Source organism: Rhea pennata, chromosome 8, assembly GCF_028389875.1.
Source record: "Rhea pennata isolate bPtePen1 chromosome 8, bPtePen1.pri, whole genome shotgun sequence".
In the NCBI taxonomy this organism is placed as follows: domain Eukaryota; kingdom Metazoa; phylum Chordata; class Aves; order Rheiformes; family Rheidae; genus Rhea; species Rhea pennata.
The window spans coordinates 28138176-28162490 of NC_084670.1; the positions used below are offsets into that span (position 1 = coordinate 28138176).

Here is a 24315-nt window from a genome sequence, read left to right on the forward strand (position 1 = left end):
CTGCGCGCCGCCACGCCCCCCCCAGCGGCCCCGCGGGCCGTCACGTGACGGCGGCGTCGACGTACTTCCGGGCGCGTTTTACGGCGCGCTTTACGGCGTCAGTGATGGCGACGTACGTGAGCGAGCTGGAGGCGGCTAAGAAGAGCCTCAGCGAGGCGCTGGGCGAGAACGTGAAGCAGTGAGTGCGCTGGGGCCGGGCCGGGGCCCTGGGCCGGGCCGGGGGGCCTCGCTGCCGCGGCGCCTCGCTGGGGCGGGCGCGCCGGCCGGGCCGCGGGTGCAGCGGTTCGTGTCGCCCGCAGGTACTGGGCGAACCTGAAGCTCTGGTTCAAGCAGAAGATCAGCAAGGAGGAGTTTGACCTGGAGGCCCGCAGGCTGCTCACGCAGGACAACGGTGAGCGGCGCGCGGGGGGTCCCGCTGCCGCCCCCCCCCCCCGCGCAGCGGCTTGTGCGAGGGAGGGGTAACGGCGGCTGCGGCCGCGAGAGGCGGGGGCCGCCCTGGGCTGCGAGGGGAGAGCCCGTCCTGGCCCTGGCACTGAGATGCGGTGTGCAAGCAGCCAGAAGACGCTCGTTCTGCTACTGCAGAGACCGGGTCCTTACCGTGGGGACCTTGGCCCCAAGCCCTTTGCTTGGGGCTGGATTGGCGCTTTGGCCAAAGCGAGGGAGGAGAAATCCAGAACTTATCGAGGCAGTTTTGCAGCAGACAACTTCTTCCTCCTCTCTGCAGGTGGCTGGGTGGAGCTCTGCAGGGTGAGAGACCTGCAAGTGTTGGCTGGTATTGCTGAGAATGGTGCAGGAGCTCCTAATTTCCACCTTTGAGATCCTGGAGGGGAAGGACAGGGAGCTTGTCAGCTCTCTGGTTCAGAGGCCAAAGAAGATGTTGTAATCCTCTGGTGCTGGTCTCTAAAGTTCATCTTCACTCTCCTCACTTTGTGTTTCAGGTGCCCTGCTAGGAATTTATATCTTATCAGCAAACTGGTTGATTTAACTTAACCTTCCTGGTGCAAGCTCACTGCTGTTTCCTAGTTATTTTTTTCAAGGAAAACTAAAAGCCCTGCAACCAGAAATCTCCATTGGAGAAGAGAAAAGTGATCTTTCACTGACTGAATATGCTGAGCTTCTCATATCGTGTGTTTTAAGACTAGATTTCTATAACTCATGGTGAATTTGCCAAAAGTGACTTTTTTTTGTGCCATGTAATATTCCTTTTGTTAGGATGAAAAGCTGTGTAGGTTTTGGGTCAAAGGAAAAAAATTCTCCTAAAAATGTAAATTGAAAGTGTGACTAGGCAGCTAAATGCGTGGGAAAAATATGACTGTGGAAGGTGTAGCAAACTGCTTTGAGATTACTGCACTCTGATGTGTTGCTAATGAGCTGTCTGTCTTTACGCAGTCCACTCTCACAATGATTTCCTCCTGGCTATCCTTACCCGATGCCAAATCTTGGTTTCTGCACCAGGTAAGTCCCAAGAAGATTCATTTAAAAAAAAAAAAATAAAATAAAAGGAGAGCAGAGCTTTCACATGTGTGTGTTGAGTAGGGTTTTTTAATAGATGTATAAGGTACTCTTAACTTTCTGGGCCACAACATTCATGTTCTTTTTGCATATAGTAGATGCTGTGTTAGGTAGTAGTGATCCCGATAACTTCAGCAGAAACACTTTTATAGATAAACTCTATACCTGATCAGAGGCTGGTGCTTTCATTTGCTGTTTACAATACGCTGGTTTGATTTCTAGATTGGATGTTTGTTGGGCCACAAGTCTGAGAACTGAGGTGTCAAGGGAGATGCTGCTTTGCTGTCTTTGATCTGCTTTGCTTATTGCTTCTGTTTCTTTTGGCCTTGCTCATACTCTTTGTTCTCCTCTCTGATGAGGATAACATTTTGAGGAAGCTGGATTTTTCCTGACTTGGAATCAAGTGTGTATCTGATAGAAAAATGCTTACTATGGATGCTAACAGTGAAGTCTTAATTGAGTGGTAGCCAATTACTTCTGCCTTTTGCGGCTGTGATAATTAACCTCTTTAACTCCTAAGTGTTTAGAAAGGTTGTTGCCAGGGTGGCAAGATAGCTCTTTTGAAGACTGAAAAAAATATCTCTGTCTAGATATCTGATGTGAGCAATAACTGAGCTGCAATTTAGAATGTGAAAATGCTGTGTGGTTAGGGAGAGAATGCTGTAGCTGTGACAGGCTAAAATCTGAGAAATGAGTTTTTAAAGATGAGTGCCTAACGTAGCTGGAGGAAGGAAAAATGCCAAATTTATGGCTACCCAGAGCTCTTGTGTTATAATGGTTCTTCAACTCTACCAACTGGGATGATAAAATACTATCTCCCCTCTCAGAACTTGCTTTGTCTGATCTTGAGCTTTACAGGCATCTTTTCTTGAGTCTGTCTGATCCTTTTTAGCTGTCTGCACTCATGTAAGTCTTCTGCTTGTTGCTTTTGCCTTATGGTGCTTACAACTGGATTATAAAACAAAGGTCAAGAGCAGTAATCCCACTGAGTTCTATCTGAAACAGCAGAGTCTAGCAGTGCCTTTGGAAGACCCCTAGATCTGTAGATCTTTAGACAAAAGACAGTTCATTCTATAAAGACATTATTTGTGATTATATCTTAACAATATCCCATAAAATACTTAATATGATACAAAAAATGCTTTCAGTATTTACTAGGTAAAATAATCTTATTTTTGGTTCCTAACTTAAGTTCTTTTTATAAAAACTTTGATGAAATTGTGTTGATGTTCTCTGACTCCTGTAAAACCCTGTGTGGAACACAATTTGTCTTATCTTCCAAATCTTCTTTGACATGTTCCCACAAATCCTTCCCTTCCCTGCCAGTCTCTCGGCTGCTGGCAGTCTGCATCTGCCCCATCCTTGTTTGCTTAATCCAGTGCTAGTGCACACAGTGCTGTTGTTGTGCAGCCATGTCCTTTCCTGCTTTGTGAACCTCAGGATGGTTCTGAATGCAAGGGATGTACACATTTGAGTGTCCAAACTCTCTGGCATCAATTCTGAGCTGTCAGTGCTGTCAATTCATGTTGCAGAAATTGACTCCAAACTGATGCTTGATGTTAAGGAGTATGTTGCCAGCAAATGACATACAGTGTATGTAGTGGAAAGAGGCTGAAGTCATTTACCTTTTGGTGCGGTTGTTTTCCTGCAGTACTCTTGGCACAATGTGAAGCAGAAAGGATTTGAGTGGTAAAGTGGGACTTCTGTCATGTTGTTTGTTTCTATATGTTTGTTTTAGTTTGAAGTTCTTGATGAAGCTGCATAATGTTCTCTGGTTTGGATTTTGTGACTTAAAGCTGTGCTCTTGAAGTTATGCTCTTGGAGGCTTGTTCCTCTGAAATCTGGTATCCCATCCCCTGTTTCATTCCTTGGGACCTTTTATGAATACCTGCCTGTGTGCCAGGAGCTGGCCTTTGATCACAGGGTTCCCAGCACTGATGACACAACACATCTTGCAGGTCTGTGGCTGTCTTCTGTTCTTTGGCTTAGACCTGTCCTACCAGTGGTAGATAATGGACATTAGTGAAGACTTGAAGTATAGAAATAGGACACTAATACAGTGAAACTCCCCTGATGTTTGTTGGCAGTGTTCAGAAATTTGTGGTTCATATATGCCCTGATTTGGCATTACTTTGGATGGTTTTTGCTTGTTTTTTCCGTATACACTTTCCAATTGTTTTCTGAACCAGTGATCCTGAAAGCTCATTCAGTATATTACAGCAAGCTTTATCTCACTTGGCACACAGTTGTTTCCTATCCATCATAAGTATGCATAAAGTTAGACCATTCCTAACTTTACTGACTTTTCTTCCCACACTGTCTTTTCATTTCCAAGCTGACAAATTCTAGTCTACTTTGTTCATTTGTGGAGCCCTGTTCATACCTTTGAGCTTTCTAGTCTTCTGTTATTCAGACTTTTGTATTTGGGGTGCAGGCATGTTTTGGCTTTATGTAGGAACGCAGCAGTGTTCTCTCTTGCTAGCGTTTGATTGGCTTTTTGTGAGCGCTGAGTTGATGTGAGCACAGTAAAAGAGGGCACAAACTAAAGGTCTTGCTTTTGAGTGATGGTAGTTAGGTCAGAGCTCACTGCTGCATGGCTAAAGGCTCTTTATACCAGTGTGGACTACTCTGTGCTTAACTGTATTGAATTTCATGTCAGTTTATCACCCAGTCATTTAGTTTCATGCAACTGTTCTGCAGCCATTTGGACAGGCTTCATCTTTACTGGCTTGGATAGCTCAGATCATCAGCTGATTTTATCAGTTCCCCATTACCTCATTTTTTCCAAGTCTGTCTAGAATGTGTTAAAAGTATGAGCCCCAGCAAAAAGCAGTGTTGCATTTCCCAGGTTTCTATCTTATGCTGTGAAAGCTACTCATTCTTTATTACCTTTTTAAATTTAAAGTCCTTGCAAGGACTTTGCCTTTTGTCCTGTTCAAGCCTGCTTTCTTCAAGAGTCCTTGAAAAATCCTATTTTGTAATGCTTCAACTGATTGCCAACAGCATATAACCCAGTAGTAGCACTAGCTTACTAGCTGGTGACCTCCAGTGTTTCCAGGCAGGCTTTTGTTGGCTTAATGTCTGCAGACCTGCATAAACCATCTTGGAAAAAAAACAATTTGATCATGTCTGTGTTCCTAAGGCATGGTTTCGTGCTCAGCAGTTAGTACATGCTTATAATCCTTTCTGGAGTCCTTCTGTTTTGATCTCCTCAGTTGCCAGATCTATGCAGATTCTTCCAAGGATTTTAGAGATGATCTGTGCAGAGACATTTCAGTCTGGGCACTGACTGGCCAACTGGTAGATCTATTACACAAGGATTTTACTAGACAGTCTCCTGTACATCGCTTAGTGAATTGTAAGTGCAAGTTCAGGCAAGCACAGTACAACAGGATACTGGATGATATGTCTAGAGACTTTTTTCCCTAGATACTCATCTGACACTTGTAGTTCTTGCGTAAAAATGGAAAGCTAGCAGGGTCCTGTTTCCACCACCAGCTATTACGTAGAAGATGTTTACTTCATGATATGTGGCAACAAGTAATTTTGAAGTAGTGTGTTGGATGTTCTTAGCTTGTCATCGCAAGAATTGCTGATGCATGTAGCTTCTACCCTCATGTGAGAGAGAAGGAAGAAAAACTTATCTTTAAAATACCATTTCATTTTCTTTTTTAAAAAAGTGAGGTCAGTGTTACAAGCTACTTGATAGCATTTGAGTAGGAAGCCTTGGAGAAGGTATTTTAATCCCTGTTGAACCATTCAGATGAACCTATCTGATCCAAATTTTGCTGCCTCTGATAGTGGTGGTTCTGCCTGGGCTTGTAAGTGAACTCTGGGTGAGTGTGACCCTCTGGTAAGAAAGAAGCCTTTCCAATTCCCTCTTTACTAGGAACTGCCTTAGTGCTGGTTTCAGGTTGGCTATATTAGCTTGAGTGATGCGGCAGACTTCCCATAATGAAAAAACTGTTTCCTTTGGTGGTATTTTTAGCATTATTTTCAGAAGTGCTTGTCTGAGTTTATCTCCATTTTCTCTTCTGAGAGAATTTCTTTCAAGAGTAAATCCAACGTAAAGCCTCTCAACCTTCATGGTTTTGCTCACTAAGCTTATCTTGTTTGTGGAAAATTGCAAGCAATAAAGTTAGCAAAATTTCTTGAGTTAATACATCTTTCTTGGTTACCTTCCTCCTTAGCTAAAAGTTAATTTAATAAAACTTAAACAACTGCAAGCACTTGAGTTATGATAAAAGTTTAGTCTATTTACTAATAATCTTGAGCCTGTGAGCACTTGAGTTAGTGATGAAAGCATTCAGTTTGTTTACTACTAATCTTGAGTCAGCTAAAAGTTAGTTCAGAGATCTTGCTGGGATAGCAGCAACATTTTATGGTTGCCCTTAGACTTTGCTTTGAGGGCAAACTCTTTTTTTCTTTTTTTAAAGAAGAGTCTTTTTAAGGACTTTTAAGTCTTTTTTTTATTATTTTTTTTTTTTAAAAAAAAGCCAACTGTGAGAGACAGGCTTAGGTTGCTTGTGTGCTGCTTCTCTGCATATAGAAGGAAGTAAGAGTGAATTCCTGCTGGAAGAGTCATCAGAAAATATTTGACTAAATCTTCATCCCTGCAAGAAGATAAAATACTGTAAGTCAAATAGTCCTTTCCTCCTGTGATTTGCTGTTTCAGCACATCAGGAAAACCTTGTGTATTCTGTCAGGACTGTCTGCTGTCATCACCACAGAGATATGGCAGCTCTTAGAAAAATGTTCTTACCTGTTGCTCATCTCTGAGGGCAATTCAGCAGCCATTGTTACTGATCTGTTAACATCTAATTCTCTTGCTGGCAAGAATAAATAAATAAATACTAACATTTCTTAACTTTCAGGCCTAAGCCATCTCAGCCTTCTCATTTCTTGTGGCCAGGAAGGCAGATATTGTTTTTCTTAGAATAGGGGAGGGAAGTTTTGCTTTCTTCATCTGGTGGCAGTCAGGCTTATTAATAGGAAAATGTAGAAAGGAGCCAAAAAATTCTGCGCTGGGCTCTTTGTAATGGGAAATAGGAAGTTGTAGCTTACCCTTTCCTTGTTACAAATTTAACAAAAATACAGCTGGATTTAGAAGCTCAGAGTTGTATCTTTCTGACCTATTATCAGAAATTAATTAAATTGCCGTTTAGTTTAAGTCCCTCTCTCTTTAAATCACTTTTAAAACTAGGACTCTGTTGTAACCTATTGTGTGTTATGTCAGATAAAGTGAAGGGTATTGTTTGCTATTTCTGTCTCCAGCCACTCCACTTTTTATCCAGGAACACACTTAGCTAAGGATACTTCCATAGGCGAGGCTCGAAAGAGCTGTGAGACCTCTGACAAAGAGGAAGGCCTGGAGCGGGTAGCGTTACAAGCTGACAAGAGAGGCGTTCCTACTGGAAGCTTTGAAATGGGCCAGGCAGTTTCTAGGCTTGTCCTTAACGCACCACACCACCCCTTCCTAGAAGGGACCTGACCTAGTGAGAAAGGAAGAAAGGATTTTACTATAAAGAGCCAAATGTCTTAGGGAGAAATAGCAAAATTTTGACAAATTCTAAAGTATAAACTTTGAGACTTCAGTGGAAGGTAGCAGTGGTCTGTGATAGTTGTCTGTGGTGCTTTCCCACGCTGTGGTGTTAGGATATTCTTGATGGATAGTGGCATCACTGTGGAAAGAGAAGGTCTAAATATCTTAATTCCCTGGAACTGACTGTTGGATTTTTGACAACAGATTCCCCTCTAAACTCTATGAATTTCTCATCACTAGCAGGATGTAGTTAAACTTGGTAATAAACTACTTGCTTTTGTGGGGGAAAGAGGGGGGAGTGTATGCCATGTCTCTCAATGTGTAGGCTGTTTCGAACCTCTTAACAGCTGATCATTCAAACTTCATCTGCATCCTCTGTTTGAGCCTGATCCCCAAAAAATCATCTTTTAGATGGTTTGTGTGTGTGTGTGGTTTTTTTTTTTTTTGGCTTTTTGTCTGGTGGCCCTTCCCCTACCCCTTCATGGCACAGACTACTGCGCTTCTGCTTTTGGTGCACCTGTGAGTGTGTGAGGCTACGTGTAGCCAAGGACTTGCAGCCAGCCTCATTCATAGGAACAGGGCTGCAATATAACTATGAATTCCAAATTGCAGCAAATTAGATAAGTTGCAGGAGTCTGGAAAACTGGTGTGAACTTGGTCTTGCACCTTGGCAGGCTGTGGTAACAGGAGAGAAGAGCAGAACTGGCAGAGTGTTTGTCAGTGCTCAGCACATGCTTTGAGGTAGGCCGGTCTGTGAATGGTGAGCCATGCGACGGCTGCTGTGATATGTTGCCCAAATCTGGAGGGAATGGCAGATGTCATTTTTGGTTCAGGTCTGGCCAGGAGACATCTGAGACTTTGCAGTGCTGCTGTCAGCATTGCCTGGGCAGCAGAAGCACAACCTCCTTGTCAGAGACCACTGTTGCCTGAGCTCGCTGGATTTGGCTGGTGACCCCGGCACTGGGCACACTCTGCTCAGAGCTCCAGAGGAAGAACAACGCTGGTTTTCTTTGTAAAACCAAAGCAAGTACTGGTGAAATGAAATAGAAGTTGCCTCTGTAGCCACAAGAGGGCTATCTGGTCTTTGGGATGCGAGAAGCACTACTACTTTTTCACTGTCAGCAAGCAGGCATTGGATTCAGTCTCCTCTTAAACACAGATGTGCATAATTCTCATTCAGATACAAATCTTATAAACTTATTGGTGGCAAATCTGCTAGACCTTTCCAAGAGCTGAGCTGTACGATTAGCAAGACATGAGTTGGCCTTCTGTAGGTGTAGCTAGCTATCAAGCAACATACAGTGGGTTTCTGAGCAGTCTCATCAAGGTGATGTGGCCAGATCTATTTATTTTTCTTGACACTGTGCAGTAATAGACTTTGGCATTAGCAGCACCACGCTCTAACCAACTGAGCTAAACCTGCCCTGGTCTTCCCTTGCTGCTTGCCAGTTGCACACAGTTTCAAGCTCACTGTTCATACTGGTGTCATCCTGCTCCTGGGCTCCATGGCCTTTGCAGTTCTGCCACCCTGTCCTTTCCACTTCAGTACAACAAGAATGATAATCCTTGTTGTCTAGTGAATCCAAGACAAAGCCTGCTAAAACTGATGGGGAAACTGTGAGGGCAGTTGTAATGAGTCAGATTGCCCTGGCTAGCATCTGCCCTGATCCAGGATTGCCCCCCTGGGCAAGTACCTGCTGTTTTTTTGAAAAAACCTGTCTTGCTTCCTCATGACTTTCCTTGGAGGCTGTGTTCTCTCCTTCTGTTATTAGTTTTTGTAGTGTACAGACAAAAACCTCTACTGAAGTAGGAGGCTTGAGTCAGTGGGGCTAGCAAAAGATGGGGTGGACTGCTGAAATAGTTCTGCCCTGAGAAGTTCTTTATCTGGCTCATGGCTGTGGGTTTTTGAGCCTAGCTGGGGGTCTAGGGTTAGGGTTTTTCATATTAACAGGATTATCCTGATTTTAAATCAAGTGTGACACCTGTCAACACTTTTCTGATTCATAGAAGGTGCAGGATCTCTACCGTGGCCAGGTGGCTCAGCAACTAAACCTGGAAAGCCCAAAGGAAAGAAGAAGATTTCTTCAGTTCGACAAAAATTTGATGTAAGTGTCTGCGGTCGAGTGGTCTTAGCTCTTTGAAATTTTCTTGGGGATGAAGTTGTCTGCTTGGCGTAGTGTTTTCATTACTACCAGGGTGAAAGTGTTTCATGTGAAATGGTGTATGTCAGGTTTGTTCTGAGCTGGAGCTGGAGCTGGGCGCTAGTAGCTGCTGTTCTTTCATGTGGAAGCTTCTCTGCCAAAGACTACAGTTTGTCCTGGCTTTAAGATGCCAGAAAGCACATTGAAGAACAGCTGAATGTCAAAGTTGCAAAAGCTTTTATTTCAGGAACCAAGAAGGAGCAGCTCTTGCTCTGTAGCCACTCCAGTAACACTTGGATATATCTTTCATAGGTCGGTTCATCTTTCACTTTCTTTGTAATCTCGTTTGCTTTATAGTGTTGCTAAGCTTGTGAAGCTATAGTTATTTCCTATTTATTCTCCGTCATGTAGAATTCCTTGATGCATGATGCCCTCTGCAGGACTCTGTATAGTCTGAGTGGTTAGAAGTAAGGTGTTCCTTACATGCCTTTTAGGGGGTTTAGGTGTTTCAGAATTGAAAATGCCATGTAAAAAAAAAAATAACTGTCCTCTGCAAAGTTGTTTTGTGGTGGATGGGAGAAACACAAAATCCAGTGTGGTGGGTTTTTTCCAGCAAAGACTCTTTACATTGATTTGATCTGGTGACAAACCTGTTCTAAAGTTGTTTCTGTCTTGCCAGATGAAGGAGGATTAAAATGGGACACAGGTAGGATTTCATGAGACAGCCTGAGTCAAATTAACAGCTTGCTGGAAGGGAGTGTGTCAGCTGTCCTTCTGTCTCACTGAGCCAACTTTGTCAGGTGTCTGACCATACAGTGATCGAGTTTATTTTTCTGCTGTGTCAGTGAACCAGCTGGGTGAGGCAGGGGGGAAGTGGTTTTATTGCTGGTTTATTCAGCTAAATCCAGTGTTTCTTGTAGCTGGATGAATGCTGAAGCCAGTGCAAAGGAAGGAGGGACAGCCACAGGGCTGAAGGTGGGGGGGAAAGGTGGGCATGTGAAACCTTCCCCTTCTACAGCTGTGAGAAGTTAACTTAGCTCAGCCAAACTGCAAACCACACTTTGAGGCACTGTGATTGGACATTGTGTGTGAGCTTCACAGAACAGCTGTTGAAAAAGATTGTGAATCCAGGTAAAGGGTGCTTATATTCAGAAACTGCAAAAATACTTTGTGCTGTTTGCAGTTGTGACCTGAATTGTCATAGTTTTTGTTTTAAAATCTTATTGCTGAAAAGTTACAATGATCAAAGAGGTGGTGCATGGTGGAAGTCTTAGAATTTGGCTTACTTGAGCACTCTCACATTATATCACACTATTAGTATATGTTTATACATGTGTTCCTGGAACATTTGGTGGTAAGTTCTATATAAAGTGTCTGTTGGTGGAATTCCTTAGTACTGGGAACTTAGTACCTTAATATTTCTCGATTGTTTCTTCACTAGTCAGAATAACTGTGTAGAATGAACCTGTGGTCATTTATCTGGCTTCTGCTTTCTCAAACCTTGTTCCTTTTGGAGTAGTCTGTTCTTAAAAAATTATTTTTCTATTCCCTCTAGGCATGCAGGAATGTAGCTTGTAATAAAAGCCTAGGTCTTCAGAATTACTGGGGTGAAAGCCTTTCACATTATTGGTAGGTGGATTGGTTTTCACTCTGACTTAAATGGCACACTGTCCTTTGAATAAAGCAGTTCCCCTTTCTATCTTGAAACTGAGATATCAGAAATCCATTTAGCTCTGTATTTGTTTATATTTCAAGTATGATTTATCACGATGCCTTTTAAGAGCCTGATGGCAATTTCTGTTGCAGAGCAATGAGATTTGTGCCTTGTAGAGCTGAGGAATAGGAGTTCTAGGAGTACTTCATGAGCAAGGGCCCTCTTCTCCTGTGGGTCAGGGCTGGGCTGAGCAGGTGTCTGGGACCAAGGATCAGCAGTCTCTCTTGGCTTCCCCCCTACCTGGAGACTGAGGCTTCCCAAGAGCTAATGCAAGCCCTCTGCCAACTGTAAAAGGGAGTTTTATTGGAATGTGCATGGCCTGGGAACTGTAGGGTGTGACCTTGTGGTATGAATTCAAGTTGTGTGGTGAGTTTTTTTCACTTTTTTGAAATAATTGCGTTAGGTCTGAGTAATAGCCATTTTCTGTCTCTGAAACAGTGGCTGCTCAGTAACACAGTGCTGCTTAGAGTGAGATGTGAAAGTGCATGTGAAGACAAGAGAACAAAATCCAGAACTGGAATTTGGCTAACCTGTTGCATTTAAAACCTTATGCTTTTGTGAAAAATTACTTAGGACCTTTAAGACGCACACAAGCTTAGAAGCATAGCTTTATATCTTGATAGGAAACTATAGAGTTTATAGTTAAATACACACCCTTATTGTCCAATAGCAAAAGGCTTCTGTACAAGAAATGACTAAGTAGATGAGAACCCTTCAGTATGGAAGGAGTGGCTGAGAGGTTTGAAAGTCTGTAAAATCATGACTCCTCTGGATAGGTGAATAGAGACAAGGAACAGGGAGCACACTTGAGAATTACAGAAGCAGCAACAGAAGGTAGCAGGAAGGAAGTACAGAGCAAACCAGAGGAGATGGCTCTTCATGGAAGATGTTACACTAGAATATCTTGCTGCAGGATGTTCTGGACACTAGCGATCTAGATGGTTTAAGGTGCTACTGGGCAAGTTTACAGGCTGTTAAATAAAAGGACAGCAGCACTGACCCAGGGAGTTCTTTGCTCACAAATTGGGGTTTGGGAGAGTATCTTGGGTGAACATTGTTCTGTTTGTCCTGCTGTTGTGTATTTCCGTAGGCACTTTCCTTCCAGTTGGAGAAGGGATGTTTGACTAGATGAACTGAAGGGTCTGACCGAGCATATCTCTATGTTCTAATATTGGTAACAGCATCGGTTCCAGCCTCAGAATCCATTGTCTGGAGCCCAACAGTTTGTGGCAAAAGATCCTCAGGAGGATGATGATTTGAAGCTGTGTTCCCATACTATGATGCTTCCGACACGTGGCCAGCTGGAAGGAAGGATGATTGTAACTGCGTATGAGCATGGGCTAGACAACGTCACAGAGGAAGCAGTGACAGCTGTTGTTTACGCTGTGGAGGTGAGGCTGGGCTGGGCAGCAGTGGTGTTCCCATTACACCAGCAACAAAATGCTTCGTGTGCAATGTAGAGATAGTGTCCCGAGGGGAGGGGAGCCTGTTTCTCTGATTGCCTGGTTGCCCACGAGGAATAAGCTCAGAATCAAAGGGATTTCGGATCTGTGGCATCATTGACACGTTTGGAGCTTTGGCTTGTAGGTGGTTTCTGAGTCGCAGTTTGGAGGCTGACTGGAATTCCTCATCTAGGAGTGAGGCTAGATTAAGTAGTGCTTACTGAGAAGTAGTGCCTACTTTTTTCCTCAGTGCTGCTTATCCCACTGTTTCAAGGCACCTGCACAGTGTGAAAGAGGGATGAGTGGCTTTTTGATGTAGTTTTAGGGCAAATATTCCAGTGAGAGTGTAACATCTACTGCTGATGAAATCTTTCAGCTCTTCTAAAGAGATCTGCAGCTGGGGATTTCGTGGCATTTAAGAGACCTATTTGACATGGGAAGAAGCATATCACATGTTGAACTACGTGTCACAGGCTAATACACAGTGCCCTCTTTGCTCTTTTCTCCTCATAAATAGGATAATGTTTCTATGTGAAATAGTGTAATGAACTGCTGACTTGATATTTTCTTGTCTTAAAAGAATAAAGCAGAAAAGGACATACTAATGCAATAACTGAAGAATTCTAGTGTTAGACAAGTGATGTTCATAAGATGAACTCTATGTTCAAGCATAGAATTGTTGGCTGAAAAGAGACCAAATGCTGGAGGTCTGCTAGACTCATCTCCCCTCTAGTGTTGACTATCCCCTACACTAAATCAGTTTGGCCATGGCTTTGTCTAGCCATGTCCTGGAAACCTCCAAGGATGGAGATCCCTCACCTGTCCCAGGCTGTACCAGCTTCCTGGGGAAGGAGTTTGTTCTACTGTCCAACCTGAACATCTACAGATGAAACTTGTTGCTGTTGTCCCTTGTTATGTTGCCTACTGCTGCCAAGAAGGGTTTGGTTGTCATCTTTAACTCACTTCCAGTAGTCTGTAGGTGGCAGCTAATTCAACTTCTGTCTGCCTATATTGCTGGTTTGGGAGGTTGACTTCTCCCCTTTCCCTCTTCTCCAGATTAAGAAGAAATCTGTAAAATTGTCTCGACAGATATACAATGCAGTTCACTACCTGTTTTATAATTCTTTCTACAAAGAAATGCTAAGGAATGCTAGTGAAGGAATTCTGAGATGCCATGTCTTTATTCAACTGTATCAAGTAGTTAGAGCATACTGTTTCCTGTCCAGATCTTGGTTCCATCATGTCTGGAGTCCTTGTGGTTGTAGCAGCACTACCTCTGTCTTGCCAATTGGTGATGCACTTGTCACAGCAGTAGTTTGGTAGGATGAGTGAGTCGGCATGTGTAACAAAGGCTTTTTTTGTTGCAGAACCACCTTAAGGATATTCTGACGTCTGTAATATCCAGAAGAAAAGCCTATCGTCTAAGAGATGGCCACTTCAAATATGCCTTTGGAAGCAATGTTAACCCTCAGCCATATCTGAAGAACAGTGTTGTTGCTTATAATAATTTAATTGAATGGTAAGAAAGCTCAACATGCTGTTAATTTCAAATGTAATTTGCTAGTCCTGAAGCTATTGTGTTGTTCACTTTCTCTTTCCACCTACTGGTGACTGTTAGTAATGCTGCTTAATTTTCACATGCTAAGAAAGTAGCAGTACAGAAGACCCTACTGTTAAATGGAAGGAAAGATGTGGACATTTCTCAGCAGCAGAGTTGAGGACAGTCTTAAGTATTTCTTCCTTGCCTGCACTTGTCACTTATATGAAGCTGAGCCCTGGTACTCCACAGCTTCCGAACAAGACACAAGAAAACATTCAGTGAGTGCCACAGACATTCTGCTGGCCTCAGGGAAGCAATCCCTAGGCAGAAGAGCCCTGTGTTTGCGGGGACACCTCTGTGCCCTAAGAACGAGTGTCAGTGAGGTCCTGGAGGACCTTGCCGTTCTGTCATTTGCTGCCTTACCATTTGACAGCCCTTTCTGGTGAGCAGAGCTCCGAGGGCATGTTTTCCAAAATGTCAGTGCCTAACAGCTTACACTGCATCTGGCAGTGTGTATGTTTGTCTATGACTGAGTTGCTCTCAGTTGGTAGGAGGTTGTAGGTGTTTTGAGATTTGCTTATAGCACAACAAATGCACAGTTGCCTCGAATGGATTGCATCTGTAGCCTAACAGCTTGTATCTTTTAATTTCATGTTGTATGTGCCTTGCTTTTTATGCTGTGGAAAATGTTGTCTGTAAATAAAAATAACAAAATAGGCATCAGCTATAAAGCAGGTTTGATGTCAGGAATCAATTTGCACTGATTTTGTTACTGGAATTTTAAAGATCTTAATTACAGCTGGTATAATTATATGTAGACAAGGCCTAAATCAACTGATACAGAAAGTGAAACTTGGGCCAAGCTGCTGCTTTCTTACTTGGGAAGCTAGTGCTTTTTTTCTCAACTGAAGTTTTGCTACTTGTTCTCTCTGCAGCCCTCCAACCTGTGTGGCACCTTTGGCTGGTCAGAGTCTAGCTCCCCAGCCTCCACCTGATGATGCTGAGCAGCAAGCAGCTCTACTATTAGCATGCTCTGGAGACACCTTACCAGCTTCTCTCCCTCCAGTGAACATGTATGACCTTTTTGAGGCATTGCAGGTAACTGTTCATGTATAGTATTAATATAATGCTGAGTTGTCTCAGGGCAGTGCTGATCTGAGTACCAGCTGCTAATCTCTCAGATCTGGTTTAAATGCACTGAGATCTCCTAAAATCTGTTTCCTTCTTACCCTCTCAAATTAACAGTTCTACTTGCAGCCAGTGGCTTTCACTTGCTTACACCATTACCTAACTATTGACATACAGTCAGCCCAAGCTCTGCCTGTTTTGAGCACCTCTTTCGGAGGGTTGATGAAGAGGTCCCTCTCTTCCCTTATGGCTGCTGTAGGAAAGGTGAACTCTTCCTCTGTAGCCAGAACTGATCTAGACAGATTTTGACAGAAATGCAGCAAAATGATTTGCCTGGCATGTTGCATTTTGCTACCTTCCATGTGTGTGCTTCAAGGAGTAATTGCTTAATTGCTCCTGGCATGCAGATTGCTGTAGTGAATTACCTATGATCTCCCCAGCTTTGGGGAGATGCCTCAGGTAGGCTGGATGACTCTACCTGTGGAGATGACTTTCTGTCCCTCTCCATCAGCCCTAGGGATGTGTAAATTAATGTAAATGTCTAAGGCTAGCTGCAGGAAATCCTTCCTCTTTGTGGACAGGCCCTGGGATTTTGTCTCAAGGCTGCGGCAGCAGAGTGTTCATGGCAAGAGCTATACCCTCAAGAATTCATGTCCTGTTTTTGGTCAAATAGTTGTTTAGCCACAAGATTTTGGAGCAAAATGATTTTCTTGCTATCTCAGTCCCTCATAAAACATTGGAATAGGCATTTGATCTGTGTGGGTCAGTGTGGCAGTGCTGGCAAGTTGCAGCTCCCGTTGTGTGGGACAGCCTGTGTTCTTGCTCTGCAGGGCTGGTTCTCTGCTCGTCCTGTAGCAGAGGCTGGCTATGCCTTGGGCAATATGGGAAAATGAATATGAAAGCATGAGCTTTTCTAACATGTATCTCCAGGTGCACAAAGAAGTTATTCCTGCACACACTGTCTATGCTCTGAACATTGAGAGAATTGTCATGAAACTCTGGCATCCAAATCATGAAGAGCTACAGCAAGATAAAATTCATCGCCAGCGCCTGGCAGCAAAAGAGGGCCTCCTGTTCTGCTAAAGCTAGGAGGCACATCAGGCCTCAGATTGCTACAGTGCTGTTCCTTGGACTTGACACTGGGATGCTTCTTACAAACTTGTGTCAGCATTTCAAGGAAGATGTAAGTTATGAGTCACCTTTTCCTACGGAAATATGACTGAGTTGTGGTATGCTTTGTCCGCTTAATCAGAGCGGTGAGCTGTGGAGTGCTTGCAGCAATACCACTAAATTGGAAAGGGAAAATGAGGTTTGTAAAGACTGTTTTTTAGGAAAAATAAATATGAGGGTGGAAAGAGTTGCTTTTAAAGAAGATGTATTTGTGTTTTCACTTTTGAGCATGTGGAATCTGTCTCCTCACCTTCGCTTCTTGGGCAGTTTCCCTTCTGAGCACAGTCTCCAGGGACTTTGTCCAACTTCTGTTGCAGTTGGTAGGATCCTTGCTGTTCACTTCACTGGAAACAAGATGGACTCTTGAAGTGAAGATAAGTAATTCTGTAAGCTGACATTGTTCCTGCTATGCCAGGGGCACTTCTGATTTGAAAATCTGAGGAAACAAGCTAGAAAAGGACCTTTCCTTTTTTGCCTTGTCTTTTGAAGTGCTTTGTATTATAAAAACACAAAGATATACACTGGCTATTATAGGAATCTCTCACCAATTACCAAAATGTGTTTTTTTTTTTTTAAAAAAAAAAGAGTAATGTTTGCCTATCCGCCTTGTTTCCCCTCTCATCCCTGTCATGCAGCATTTGTGATGAAATATTGCAGGAATTGGCTGAACCTGTGTCAAGAGGCATTCTCAGCAAGCAGCTTGACCATCCCCAAGGTGGGACAGCAACTCCTATATGCATTCAGCAGAGCTACCAATTCAATATCAGTGTTGCAGGATCTTTGGGTGAAGGAGAAACATGTATAAGATCTTAATCAAAAAATATAGTTATGCCAATATGAGTCATCCAGCTCTGTATATAAAAGGAGGAACTCCACCTGCTGTATTTCAGGTGCTTTAGCGCCCTCATGAGTCAGCTGCATCCTCCTCAGATGCTGAAGGGAACAGACTTATTAAGCAGTTTTATAGAATTCTCTTAATTTCTGTATTACCTGTTTTTAACTACAAATATGTAGGTATCTCCCAAAGGATGAGATGGCTTTTTGTTCCTGTTGTGCCATGGGGTGGAGTGCAGACAGCTTCCTCTGTGGGCATATGAAAGGTGAAGCATATGGTTTCCCTCTAGCCTGCTTTTTCTCTGTTTAGGAAGTATTTGGGTGGGAGAGCTATAATGTTTCCCCCCACTTCCTCTGCAGTTTCCTTTTCCATATGTGCTGCCCACTGTTAAGTGAAGAGGGAGCTGGTTCCTTCTAGTGCTGTGTGTGTTAAAATTTTATTCTTTTGTAACTTCCTTTGAACCACATGACTGGTTTTGTTGGGCCAGACTTGTAGCAAGGGGCTGTGCATCTGTCACTGTTTTTGGTTTTCCTTTATTTGCCCCTTCCCTCCACCCTGTCTTGAGGCATCAATGCATTTTGGTGTGAGGTGCAGCAGGAGCCATATTGATATCAGTGGCTGTCTGCACAAGAAGAAGGTTTTAGGATTATGAAGAAACTGGGGAAGGTAGCGGCAGAGAACTACCACAGGCTGGCAGGATAAGAGCAATCGTGCACTGGTAGGTCACATCTTCTGAAATACAGTGGTGTGTGGTTAAGCAGGAGTGGAGGGCGAGAGGGGATTGAAGATGTTTTGGTCCTGTTCTCCTAGCTGCTGTTTTTTTATTTATTTAAGCATATGTAACTGTCTAGAGTGAGCCATTAGCTCATAGAATTTGACCCCAGTGGCTTTTACATGATGGTTTTTAAAAGCAATGTTGAACCCAGGTAACTGGTGAGATCAGCAAGTCACCCAAAGTGTGGACTCTGGGGCGTGGGAGGGGGATTTCCCAGGTAACTGTTATGCTTCTGGTATAAAATGAAAGCATTAAGTTTGTTTGCTAGAAACTTTGGGGCAGCTCTGAGGATTTCAGGTCTGAAGGAATCTTCTGACAGTATCAGAAGTGAGTTCTGAAACAACAAACTAAATATGGCACAACAAAGGCATAAGAAGCGCCTTTCTCTTCTGTTTGCATGCGCTAGGCGGAAGGCTCTGCAGACAGAGCCTTCTGCTCTGAAGAGCTGAATCATCAGTTCCACATTGAAGAAATGGGTTAACCAGGACACCTGCTACACAGCCAAGGCTTGAATAAGGCAATCCTGTCAGCCCTGCCTCACAGGTGGGAAAATGGAATGGCACGTGTTCTCAACCCACAAAGTGCGAGATCTTGTGAGAAGCGGTGCTATTTTTTAAGTTAGCTGGATGGGGCATCTGGAGGTCATCTTGTCCATCCGCCTTCTCAAAGAAGGGCTAACTAGTTAATGAGTTACTCCTCTCTGAAGATGGATGTGCCACTTCCCTGGTTTCTGTTCCAGTGTTTGACTGGTCTTGTGAAGTTTTTCCATGCTTCTAGTCAGAATTTTTCATGTTGTACCTGTGCCTGTCACCTTTTGATCTTTTCCTGTGCACCTCTTTAACCCCCCATTTGAGAGCTGCAGACATAGTAAGATCTTTCACCTTTTCTTCAAGTTGAACAAACATGGCTTTCTCTGTCTTTCCTTGTATGTTGTGTGCTTCAGCCTCGACCACCTTTGTGGCCTCCATGGCACTTGCTCCAATACAATTACTGTCCTGTGCTGGAAGCCCAAACTGGACCTAGCACTCCAGATGGCCTCACCAGTACCTGGCAGAGGGGCAGGGTCCCTCCTCTTGCCCGGCCAGCTCCATCCTTGCCCAGGATGCTGTTGGCTGTCTTGCTGCCAGGGCACATTGTTACCTCCTGGGCAACTTGTCCCCCTGGATCTCAAGGTTGTATTCTGCAGAGCTGCTTTCTAGCTAGTTGTCCTCAGTCTATTCTGCTGCAAGGGGTTATTCCTTCCCAGGGATAGGACTGGGTATTTGCCTTTGAACTTAAGGTTTTTCTCAGTGCTTTTTTCCAGCCTATCTAGATCCCTCTGAATAGCAGCCCTGCTCTCCAGCATATGAATCGTTCCTGCTAGTTTGTCATCTGCAGACTTCATGCCCATATGCACCATTCCATCATGCTGGTCATTATTAAAGTGTTAAACAGTATCAAACCAGTACTGGCCCCTCGGTGTTGGCCCCACTATTGAGTGCCACTTGCAGCCAGGTGGACTCTGAACCCCAAGAGTAGTACTCTTGGAGACCTGCATTGTGAGAGCAGGGTGATGCTATTGATTTATAGCCCACCCACCCAGTCCCTTCTCTACTGCTGGCTCTGTAGCAGATTCAGCTTGATCTAAACTTTTTCTGACAGATGTCACCTTAAAAGCTAATGATGGAAGCTTTCTTGGTTATCTTGGATGGTCGGTCTTGCTGCTGAGCTCTTTCTACCACTGAATGCTTTTCCCATAGTCCTCAGCCTTTCTTTGCATCAAAGTCTGTTGCTGTAGCTTAGGTCGAAAAGATCTAAAACTTCTTGTCCTATTCACCACAGAGTATTGTATGGAGGCATGAATGGCAAGAAATAGTACGTCATCTGCCACATCTTCAACAGTAAGAATTGCATCCTACATGCTTAATCCAGTAGGTACCTTGCAATGTGCTGTAAGTCTGCAGCTTCTTGCAGACTTGAGACTTGCAGTGGGAAACTACCAGCTGCCACAGGAAGAGAGAGGAAAAGTGCTTGAGAGCTCCATCTGGCTCCCATGGTGATAAGAGCTTTGCTGGGTGAAGACAGCTGTCTGATCTTAGGAGGTAGCCAGTGCCTCTGGAACAGTGGAAAGCAGAAATAAACCCCCCCTTTTTTTTTTCCTGACAGTTCCAGCTGTCAGACCTGATCTTCAGTCTGAGCCTTTCCAGCTGGATGCTGAGGAAAGTCCCAGAGGCACAAACAAGTCCTTCTGTACACCCTAAATGGCCAAACTCCTGACGCTACTGAGACTGGTAACTTGCATCCCTCTTTCTCCAAGCTTTGTGCATTGACATAGGGGAAAACATCTCCTTCTGCTTCAGAGCAGAAATCTGGAGCATGGCACTTATCAAACACGTGCTGCAATCTGCTGCCTTTCTCTTAGCTTAGTTGCTTCCATGTCTCCTCCCAGCCTTCAGTCTTCTCCTACAGCTGAGGAGGGATTTCAGTTACCCTAGTTATAGTTGTTTGTCTTCTCTAAAAGAATATCTTGCTGCTGTAGAAGGCAGGTTTCTCAAATTTAACTGGTGGTTTTGTGTCACCTTCCTCAAACTGGGATGACTCTTTAGGATACTTCTAGCAAAGAGGAAAATGAGGAAATGAGAATGCTTGCACTTAATTAAGAAACCACAAATTCTGCATTTTGTGTCACTTAACACCAATGAACCGAAAGCTGGGACTACAGAAATGCCCTGCTGTCCAGTAGGGCCAGACTAAACCAAGAAAGTCTTTTTCTTGGGCTTCTGGGGTGGAAGGAGCATTGCTGCAGTCAGGAGCTGTCAAAGAAAATCTCCACAAAATAGTTCTGAGAAAGCAGCTGCAGAGAGGCTTGTGGCATCTGTTCTCATGATGGATGTGCCTTGCTGGCCTAAAATGATGTGCAGAAGTGTTTGCAGGCCGTACTTGTAGCAACAGTGTGATGCCAGCAAGCTCCTGTCCCAGCAAAAGGCATGGCTCATACTGCTGCAGGAGGTGCTTTGGCAGCACAACTTCAGCTGGCTCCTAGAAGGAAATCACACCTGAGAGGTTGGTTTGTGGTGGTATCCTTCTACACCAGTGTGGTTACTGGCACGGTTGGTTGGCATGAGGAGAGGAAGAATTCAAATGCCTCGCAATTACTGCAGCAGAAGTTCTAATGTGCAGCTGTAGACTGACAGCAATCTCTTCCTCCTGGCAGGGAAAGGCAGATCAGAAAAATCTGTTATGCTGTTTGCTTCTGCCCTGGCGAGATGCGGTAAGGTCCTGCTGTGAACTGTGCCATGTGCTTCTCAAGAGCTTATGAAACTGCTGTTGAATATCATGCCTCTCAGGAGGCTGGAAAGCCAAGCAGTATTGGGTAAATGCACCCTCTGTGTCCCTGAGAAGGCCAATATGCTCTGCACCCTGAGCAAGCCCAGACCTGTGCATCTAGGAAGCCACCAGTTTATGGAAATGTTCTCTGCTTGGTACTGCTGAGAATTGTTTGCACAGCAGCTGTGCATTAATGAAGAGCATTCAGGCAGGCCATGGATGCCACTAGTGTCTTCAGCCCTTAGCCAGCTACCTTCCTCATGTTAGTTCATGCTGCAGGTTGAAGCCAGGGCACTTCAGCTGCTTTTAAGACTTTGCATCTTCTGCGGATTCCTGTTAACTGGCACAGGCATCCTCGTGGAGTCGCTGCCTGGGTGAGCGTATGCAGCACTGACACTAATGGTGTGGATTTCCTCTAGGTCAAACTTGGGCTGCAGGCCACACTGCTAAGCTGCTTCTGTCACCCAGCTTCTGCCCTGAGGTTGAGTTTGATTGTGATCAAAAGTACTAATCAAATACTGATTTTTCTTTTTTTTTTTCCTTTTTTTCCCTTCCCCCCTGCCCTTCCTAGACCACAAAAGGCCAAGGCAGGATCAAGTTATCTAGGCTTGGACAGGAAGCTGGTTTAAAAAAAACCCTCAACTTTTCACTGAAGTGTTTCAGTTCACTTATTGCCAGGAAACAAATTTATATGTCCAGATAATGTCTGGCTGATGTGGGTTGTGTGGCCACGGACTATCCCAAGTCTGAGGATGCTTGTGTGGAGCACAGGTGCTCCAGACTTGGGCTCTTATTCTGTCTGAGGAACAGGTTAAATTAGGGTAAGTGGTTATGCATTTGAGCAGTATGAGCTGTTCCTGGGGCTCTGCTGGGGGCGGGGGGGGGCAGCCCCTGCAATATTTTGGGGGGGATGGTCTGCAAAAGAACCGTAAGCTGCTGCTGGAGCAAGTGTCAGTTCATGGCCCTATTGCCAGCTAAGGTGTAGTGGAGCCGTCCCCATGGCAGAGCCTGTGAGCAGAGCCCTTCACCGCATGTCCAGCCCTCCTCACCCTGAGGGGACCGGCTGCTGGGGGGGCTGCTGTCGGGAGCTGGGGTGGATATCTGGCTGATGGGGTGTGTGACAGCTCGTTCTCCTTCCTCTGCATTTGGTGACAGGGTAACCACTGGAGGAATCCTTTCTAAAAAGAGCTCTCATCAGAAAGATCGCAGGCATCAGCTTAATTATTGCCTCTCTGGGCATGTTTTGTAATGGTTGGTTATCATTAAAAAGTATTGTTTCCATTTGAATTTCTGAAACTTCAGTTTCCTGTTGGTGGGTTTTGTTATGTCTTTGTTGAATTCAAAAGCTCCCAGAATCAGATATCTTGTTCTGCGCAATGACACAGTCACTTCTGAAACTTCTCTTTGATAAGAGAGAAGGAGCTGGGTCTGCTTTCATCTCACCACAGAGCAGTCCATAACCTCTTTAAACCCTTTGCAGGTTTTTATATCTTGTTATGGAGTGCAGGAGCAATGCTCTTGTACAAGTCCCAGCAGTGGTATAGCAGAGGCCCACATCCCTTATCCCTCTTAATACATAGCTGGAGATAGCACATGATAGGAAACACTAGCAAACTATGACCCTGGCTCAGCAGTTTTCCCAAGCAGTTCCTGATGTTGCCATCATACCCCTAGTAATTCTTCAAAAAATAAATAAAAAGAAATATCTGTTTGTCTTCCATCTCAGGCTGCACAGTAGTAGTAAAGACACTTTAGGTGGACACTTTACCTAGCTTTCTCTGGACTAGACACGGATCTTGCAGATGCTGCATGCAGAGTTTGGTATGGAACCCCAGCCCTGTAGCTAGCTGCAAGTTGTATGAGGTCAGCCAGATCCTTTCTTTGAATTGGAGACAGGTTATTTATGTTTTGTTATTAGACTGTTTAAAATGCTGATGGTAGCAGATACTCTGCTCTAAGGAAAAGTAAAATTTCAGATGTTTTCCACTGAGACTTTCTCACTGCTGTTTTCTCACCGGAAAGAGATCACAGGGCAACTTAGCTTGCTTTATTTTCATCTCTGGCACTAAGCTTCCTTGTCCAAGTTGTCAAATCTGGTTCTTAATTCTACAATAAAGCCTGATGCTCTTATCTCCTTGAAGCTTATTGCGAAGTAGTGCTTACCTATCACCTTCCCCTCCATCCTCACCTTGCAGCCCTTTCTACCCTGCTCCCTTAAGACAGAACATGGGAAGCAGAGCATGGCTGTCCTTCACCTTGGGGGTGCTCAGTGGAGGTGCAGCCCTGGTGTTCTGCAGCTGCCCGACAGCTTGCACCAGGGGCAAAGCTGGAGATGTTGCTGCCCACTCTGGGCTGCCTTCCTGGGGAGCACCTTTGGGTCTCAGCTGGACTCCCTGGAGCTCATGAGCAAGGGCTGCACAGCAATGTGGGTGAGAGTAAAGGGAGCAGGGTCACTGGCCTTGGCCAGTGCAGGTGGCAGACTGCAAAGCTGTTACCCTGTCAGGTCTGGCCATGGGGCGAGGAGGAAGGCCAGATGGGCACCTTGCTCAGGACACTGAGCAGGCTTGGCTTGCACTCAGCATCCCCTCCACCTCTAGCGAGCACCCAGAGCTGCCAGGAGCACTCTGCACCCTGTGAGCCATTCAGGGGCTCAGCAGCCACAGTTCAGAGGACTTCTGATGTGTGACCCTGAAAAAAAGGGGGGGAGGGGACACACACCAAACCCAACACTTTAAGGCAAAAAAAAAAAAAAAAGAAAAAAAAATCAAATGGCTACTCTTCTGTCCAAAACTATTTTGCACACATCTGATGCAAAGGTAATTAACGATAGCAGCAGCTAATCAAGTAGCTGCATCTTCCCCATGGCCACAGTCTCCTCCCAGTACTGCTGGTGGTGCGAAGCACGGTGAGATCTGGCTGCCTTGCCGAGATCCGGTTGAGGATCCGGCTGCTGGGTCGCAGAGGGCTGCGGGAAGTCTGCTGCGGAGCCCATCGCCCTGTGCTGCCCCACATCTGAATCCTGAGTGGGTGTTCCCCCCCCCTCCAAAACACCCCCATGCACAGCTGAGCGCCGCATCCTGGGGCTGTTCGTGCGCCGGCTGCGTTATCCCTCCACTTCGGCTTTCTCGGTTTCGCTCCTGCTGGCTGCGAAAGCCGGAGCCAGTGACGCACTTGAACAGCGCTCACGCGGCACCTGAGAACAGGCATCCT

At 44.7% G+C, this 24315-nt stretch overlaps 1 protein-coding gene across 2 annotated transcripts; it reads left to right on the forward strand.

Annotated features, from left to right (window-relative positions):
• Positions 1-75: 75 nt before the first annotated feature.
• TADA1 (transcriptional adaptor 1) lies at positions 76-23245 on the forward strand. 2 transcript variants are annotated; one of them, XR_009959072.1, is made up of 9 exons: positions 76-178; positions 300-391; positions 1390-1455; positions 9062-9159; positions 12091-12300; positions 13719-13870; positions 14827-14989; positions 15950-18342; positions 18743-23245. XR_009959072.1 is itself a non-coding variant. In XM_062581191.1 (8 exons), exons 1-8 carry the CDS (start codon positions 105-107, stop codon positions 16100-16102), a joined length of 1008 nt encoding a protein of 335 aa, XP_062437175.1. In that variant the 5' UTR covers positions 76-104; the 3' UTR covers positions 16103-23245. The 2 variants fall into 2 exon arrangements, 1 of the variants encoding a protein (XP_062437175.1); XM_062581191.1 differs by having other exon boundaries at positions 15950-23245.
• Positions 23246-24315: the final 1070 nt, after the last annotated feature.